The sequence below is a fragment of the Homalodisca vitripennis genome, chromosome 1 (assembly GCF_021130785.1).
Source record: "Homalodisca vitripennis isolate AUS2020 chromosome 1, UT_GWSS_2.1, whole genome shotgun sequence".
Classification (NCBI taxonomy): Eukaryota; Metazoa; Arthropoda; class Insecta; order Hemiptera; family Cicadellidae; genus Homalodisca; species Homalodisca vitripennis.
Window position 1 is genome coordinate 34,570,311 of NC_060207.1, and position 7,380 is coordinate 34,577,690.

Below are 7,380 nucleotides of genomic sequence, written 5' to 3' on the forward strand. Positions count from 1 at the left end.
ACGTTGTACAAATTTTCCCAAAGATTTCCCTTCACATATATATATATATATATATATATGTGTGCCCTATATATATAAGGTATATATATATATATATATATATATATATATATATATATATATACCCTTTTGAGTATGCTTCGTAGGTAACTCTGGGATAGGTGATTGATGAATACTACAACGATGGGCCACTTCGGGAGGAGATCATTGGAAAGAAGTGTTTAAAGGAATCCTGTGAAAATGCCCGGTGAGAGCTTCCTCATTTGATACATAGATAATCAGTAAATCAAAGCCACAAGGCTAATCAAAGAGGCACAATGGCTGCTTTATTGAACCTTGATGGGTAAGCTTGGCCTGGCTGTCATGTGAGAAGATCAAGATAATCCTCATTAGTTGAAGCATAGATGACAGCATTTAAGTATTAATGCACTTACTATTTCGTACTAAAATTATAATTCCACAACTTTACATTGGTTACTCAGAAATGTTGGACAAAACAGGATATTAAGTTGGCTCGAAATAAAAGATGGGAGGGACAGCTAAAGGTGACGTGATTGGAGATAAATCTAAAACAACTACTGGGTAATACTTGACTCAATATGGCCAGTAAATAAATTATACGTTTTACATTTATTATTATCATGAAGTATCACAATGAACTTGAGTGCATTCTTTAACTGAAATTTCACATTTTAATTTACTTCAAAGTAAAGGGAATGGAACCATAGGCATTAAACATAATTGTCATGAATGTCTTATGGATGCAAAAATGTTAACCGAATTGACACGTATACGAGGGTGGTTCAGAAATTAACCCCCGTTTGCTCACTGTATAAGAAGTGGAGGGGGTAGCATGATCATTGTTGTGAGTGCACATGCCCACTCAGTCAGCATCCAGCTGTTGTCTATTGTACAGTGAAAATTGATAAGCAGTTGTTAGTTTTTGGAATGTCTTGTGTCTTCCAAAGTCCCACCAAGTGTGAGACGCGTGCTGTCATAATTTTTCACAAGCAGTTCACAGAAAACTTTGTAATGTGTATGGACCAAAAGTAATGTTGTTGCAGGAGTTGTTCTGGAATGGGTTAATTTTTCAAAAATTCCAAAAGAAATGTCCATGATGAAGAGAGAAGTGGTAAGTCCGCTGTGGTCACGATGAACTCTTTGAGAAAATCAACGGAAGGAAGGATTTATAATGGTTCCCTATCTCAGAGCTTTGTGATATATTCTTAAAAAAGTCCAAGAGTCTTTTGTATGAGATAGTTGGAAAGGTTGGTTAATGAAAGTTCTGTAATATGGTGTCACTTTCCTGTACGACAATACCAAACCTTGTAGTGCTCAAAAAACCAAAGATCTTGAACAATTCAAATTCGAACGTTTTTAATCATCAACCATACAACCCACATTTGACTTCCAGTGACTTACATCTATTCTTGCACTTGAAAAAATAAATGACTGTGCTCTTAGGGATTTGAGAATAGTAAGGGTCTCCGACTGGTTCGGGGCATAGTTGTCAGATTTTTATGCAAAAATGAATTCCTAAGTTAGTGCATAAATTAATATGGCATGTGTTTAAATTTACATGGAAATTATGTTGACAATAAAGGAAATATATATACTATATAATAAAATAATTTGATCTACTTCTGAGTTTTATTTATAACAAACCAAATGTCACTTTCCAAATGGTCTCATATTTCTTGGATCAATCTTAATTCAAAATAATGATTGAACAATTTTAAAGTGAATAGGAGAAATCTCGTAAGAATGTGTACATTTTAACACGACTGGGCTGAATGTCTTACAAATGCACGGATTTCAACAAAAATTGGTAAGAACATTCTTGGTTAATATTTATTAAGGAAAGATATTGAGAACTTTTAAAGAGGGAAGAGTATCAATGAACAGTTTTCAACTGAACTGACTTGACTATGATGAATGTGTAGGTTATAACCAAACCCGGCAGTAGTGATTTGTGGATCGTATTAATATTAATTATAAGGATTATTATAAAAGTTGCTGTTGCCAAAAGAGTGGAGTTTATGTATATATTTATATACAACACAAAATTTGATTTCAGTAACATAACAAAATATTAAAGTTTGTGAGATTACTAGATTTACTGATTTTGAGAGTATAATTTTAGGTGCAGAATTGTAAAAGTTATGTTTCTCACACAATGTTTTTGGAGAATTCTAGTGAACTTGGTGAATATTGGCCAATTGTTAAGGTTGATTATTATTTTTTATTCTAACACTTAGAAACAAACATAAAATTCCTTTATATCAATTTAGAAACAGTCAATATACACTAGGTTAAACACTAGTGCTTAGGATAAAAAATCAGTACTTTTATGAGGTAATGGAAAATTGATACACTATTCCTGTATTGAGCTTGTCAAGGTAAGATTTAAATTTAGTATTTGAACAATAGTTTAAAGTTTGTGAATTTATCTCTCATATGAAACATGTTGCATTGATTTACTCAGAAAAATATTTCCAAAAGCTATATAGCCAAGATTCGTTAATTTTTCCCAAAAATATTACAAATTGGGTTTTTAAGAATATTTCTGTACAGTACAACTGCATTTCTCCTGAACTTATCCAGATTTTTGGGTTATCAATATCAGAAGAGGTCAAATTTTTTTTAATAGGCAATTTTTGTCAAATTTCAAACAATTTTTTTTTTGTTAATCCATATTTGGCGTTCAGAATAATGTGTACAATATGATAACAAATTTAACAATGTTATATTAGGCCAACCTACTAAAGGTTAACAGTTTAAATGTGGAAGATGTAAATTATTGGCTTCAGACCAACAATAAATAGTATCAGTGTGATGTCCGACGTAGAAATGGTATCAGCAGCTTGTACTTCAATGGTAGCAAAGAATACTGATACAGGACACTATTATATTTGTAACAAATAAATTCTCTATTACTGTAATCTATTGTGTTTTACTGTATTTCCAGTTTATTCAGATCACTTCCGGCCTCAATTAATCTGGTTAAGCAACGTAGTATTGTAAAACAAAAATTTTTTTAATTGTTGGAATGTCCTTAGTTGACAAAATCTTTTCCTGTAATTTTAATTTAGTTCGTTTGAATAGAACTTCTTGTTTATATGTGCAGTTTATAAATGATTTAGTGGCTTTCATTGTAGTTTTAGAAAATTAAAATCTTCCAGGAAGGCAGTTTATGTTACTATAAAACAAAATTATTTCCTCCATGATTTTGTTTTTACAGATCACTGATTTAAGTCTGATTATATTTTAGTATGGAACCTTAAAATAATTATGTTAACTAGGAATGTTTTCTCTTTTGTTAATCAATAAAGAAATAGTTGTCAGTTCCACTAGTAACTGAATGTTTGATTAGATAAATATTACTTCATCAACTTTTATAGCAACATCAAAGCCCAATATTTTGTAATCACTAGATGTTCCTCAAAAGACTTTTATTTTATTAAACATTCACTTACTAAACTTACAACAGTATATCAGTAACTGCTTACAGTAAATTGTACTTATATAATTGCACAACATGTAATTGTTGTGAACATGTTGTTGGTAGACAACATGTTCACTATCTTTGCCAAAAAAGCATATCATTATATAACTTACCACAATAAGTTTTTTTAGTAGTCAAATTGTTGTATATACTCAAAAGTATTTGTGCAACTAGATTTTATAATTCTTCAAAAGTCTAATTTTTCTATTCATTATGAAAGTGCAGATTTGAATTCATGCTTATCCTGATGTCCTAAAAACCAACACAATACTTCAAATAGATTCTAGTTGATGGCCAACAAGAAGGTTAAAAAAATGCTTGCCCTGTTTAATATAAAGTGTAAGTTGAGAAACGTTTTATTCCTTAATAATGAAATTTAAAAAAATTATATTACAATCTCTTAATAAGACCTTAACTATAGTTAATGTTCAATTGTATATATCAATCCAGTCATTTGTTTTAAGTATGCAAAGACCCTCAAAATAATATTTGAAGTCAACTTACTTTTTTTACTTACTGATGGACTTTATTATTTAGGTTTTTAGCTTTTCCTCTACTACTTATCAATGCATACACGAAGATCAAAATAAATTACAGACTTAGAAGACAAAACATGTAAAATATTTTACTTTCAAAACAATGATACAAACAAAAATAAACAATGATTGAGCAAACAAAAAAACAACACTTTACAAAAAACCATTGTACAGTTTAAATTGTGTTACATGTTAATCATGCTCCTTCTTCCTCATTACTTCCACTTTGTTCAAGCATTTCTCTTGGAGGGTAAGCCATTTGTCCGAGAAATTCAACCATGGTTCTTGTAGGTCTTCCAGACATTCCTTTCTTTATGTAGGATGTTTTTCCGTCTTCAAACATTGTTCCATATGTGTCAATCAGAGCCCAGTTTGGTTTACATACAAACTGGTTGAGAAGGGCTGTTGTTGTGGCACTGATTCCTCTTCTGAAGTATTTTGACAGAATTGAGAGATCTGCACTCGTAAAGTCCTTCACTTCTCGTTCATACATGTTCCACATAGGCAGCTTCCACAGCCGGTCTCCAGAATGGATTGAGGATGTTTTCAATAGTTGCCATAGTTTTTCATTTTGTGTGTAGATCCCAGAAGCTGACAAATTAAAGGCAGTTTTGACTTCTTTGGACAAAGTAGCTAGGCTAACGATGTATTTGGGTTTGAACTGCTGTGCATAGCATAGGGTGTCAGCTAGCATCAAGCTACCATTGAAATCCCTCGGCGAGATTAAAATAGATTTTCCGCTAGTTGACTTTATTATGTCTCTCGGCCTTGCAGCTGTTCCTCCAGGCATATTTTCACCGAGCGGAATCAGTCCTCTCACATTTATCGGCAGTCCAAGATTAGCAAGTGCTTTAAAAGTGGCAACCACAACAGCTGCTCCCTGCATATCTCCCCGCATGTGTTTCATTTCTTCACAAGTTTTTAAACATAACCCACCACTATTGAAAGTTATTCCCTTACCAATTAAAATGATTGGAGGAATCGCTGGATCACATCCATTGTACGTCATCTCTAACAAAAATGGAGGTTGAGGTGAACCTTTCGTGTTTGCAAGGAACGCATTCATGTTGTGCTCCTTTAGCCATGTCTCTCCCCGTAAAGTGACATTTACACTGGTTTTGCACAATGCCTGTACAACGTTATATGCAAACGCTCTTGGTGTCATTAGGTTTGCTGGAGTTTCCATCAACTTTCGAGCAAAATTTTGAGCTTCTGCTTTTTCCACTCCGATACGCCACTTTTTCCAGTCACAGTCACCATACATAACTACATCTGGGATTTTTATTTTCCGTCTCTCAGGAGCTCTCAAGTGTTGGTTTTCCCATAACGCTAAGAAAGCCCCCTCTGCAGCAGATTCAGGATCTTCAAATCCTTCAACAAATATTTTGTTAACTTCGATCCCCTGAAAATAACGGCACGCTACCCCAACAGCTTTTCTAATGTTTTCTTTAGATTCATCCCTTTGTTCCCTCTTCTCGTAGCCTGCATTGTTATCCCCAAGGCCTACAACAGCCACTAAACTGAACATCGGTTCTAGTTTAGGGAAAACTCTAAACTCTCCGATGTTAGGCAATGGTCCCGAAGCTTTCAACATTTCAACAAGTTTGCCATTAATGTTATGGTTGAATAAAGCAGCAGTTTTGGTCAAGCAAATTGTCTGTGATAGTGCGTGGTTATCCTCTGGATATACCCCCAGTATCAGAGCTGATCCATCGTTCACTGATCCTGTACATGAAAACCCACCGGCCGCTTCAATATCAGCATTCCAAGAGTTAACAGGACACTCATTGAAGTACCGACTGCAGTTTACTGAGATGGACTTCAGAAAATTGGCGGACACAACTCTCAACTTGTTGAACATGCTAACTGAGTTTTACAAAGGCAAAAAATAATATTCTCCTGAGGGTAAAGTTCAATCTTAAGACAGACTTACTTTCCAATATACTGCTTTTCTTTAAAATACACACAAATTTATCACACGTTTGAATTTTGAAACTTAATAATTTTGATGAGTTTATAACTGTAATTTTGTTAAACTTCAAATTTACAATAACAACAGCTCACATGTTTCTATTGTTAATTACATATCATTTGTTTTCATCATAATTTAAATTCATCAATAAACCTCCTTGACTTCTTCATGATGCCCTATGTATAAATAATTTATGTCAAAAAGAAGTTTTGCAGATATAGAATATTAAAAATGAGAATGTTTAACTGTAGCAATGTTGTTAATGTTATGCATTTCCTTGATATATTCAAACATTTTTAGCATATTAATAATATGCTTTTATTATATTTCATTACATTACTTTTAATTTTCTTGTTTGTCTACTTAAATATGTTTTTATAAGCTGTTATTTCTATTGTAATAGGTTCCAATTGTTGTATATTATTCTGTTAGTTATATGTACATTACATATTTCTTTAACAACTTACTCCCTTAAAACTTGGTTATAAGTGGTGAATGGGCATTTATCCAGAGCATCAGCTTTTCAGAGTAGTAGTGGGGTACAAAAGTTACTGATTTGCTTAGAAAAATAATAAGTGTTTATACTAACATAATGAAAATAAATAATTTACTTTTCTTTCAGTAATAAAAGTTTTTTAATGCATAGTGTTAACACCCCAACATTCTAATAAATATAGTAAAATACTCCATCTGGTTTTTTCTTGTATTATTTTTTTCAGTATAATACTACTTGTAAAAAACTATAAAAATGTATATAAAATGTGTATAAAAACTACACATTTCTTGTTTTTTTTTTTTTAATTCTAAACTTAAACTAAATTAAAAATATTGATACAGTTTTAATAGGTTAGTATTAATTTTGTCCCACCTGAGCGGTTTTTTTAAAAGTAATATCAAATTATTCGTAAAAAAAACTTACACATAACGTAGCTATGATAGGAATAATTGAATTTAGCCCCAGTTCGCCTCCCTTTTATTGCATTGTCTGGTATCTCACGCTGTCTCAGACTTGACTCCTGGAATCTGGAGTCATGTTGAGTGAAGAGATCCAAAGAAAGTCAATGACGAGAAACCTCAAAACGAAACTTTTACATCGTTTCGATGTCAGGCACTTATAAATAGGTAAAGTGGTAGTCTCATTGTCTCATCAGGTGCACAATTGAGTGCACTACGATGTGATAGACACAATCTCTAAACACAGTGGAGCAACCGAGTTTTCGACACATAACGTAGCTATGGTAGGAAGGATTTATTCAATTGAATTTTGATTTTATCTCCGTTCACCTTCTTTTTATTGTCTGGTATCTGACCCTGTCTCAGACTTGACTCCAGGAATCTGAAGAGTCAAGAAAGTAGTAAAGTAGGTG

The 7,380-nt window shown here is 32.7% G+C and overlaps 1 protein-coding gene across 1 annotated transcript; it reads right to left on the bottom strand.

The window, feature by feature from the left end:
* Positions 1-4,237: 4,237 nt before the first annotated feature.
* On the bottom strand, positions 4,238-5,902 carry LOC124357898 (cytosol aminopeptidase-like). The gene has a single exon (XM_046810046.1). The coding sequence runs from the start codon at positions 5,900-5,902 to the stop codon at positions 4,238-4,240; it is 1,665 nt and encodes a 554-aa protein (XP_046666002.1).
* Positions 5,903-7,380: the final 1,478 nt, after the last annotated feature.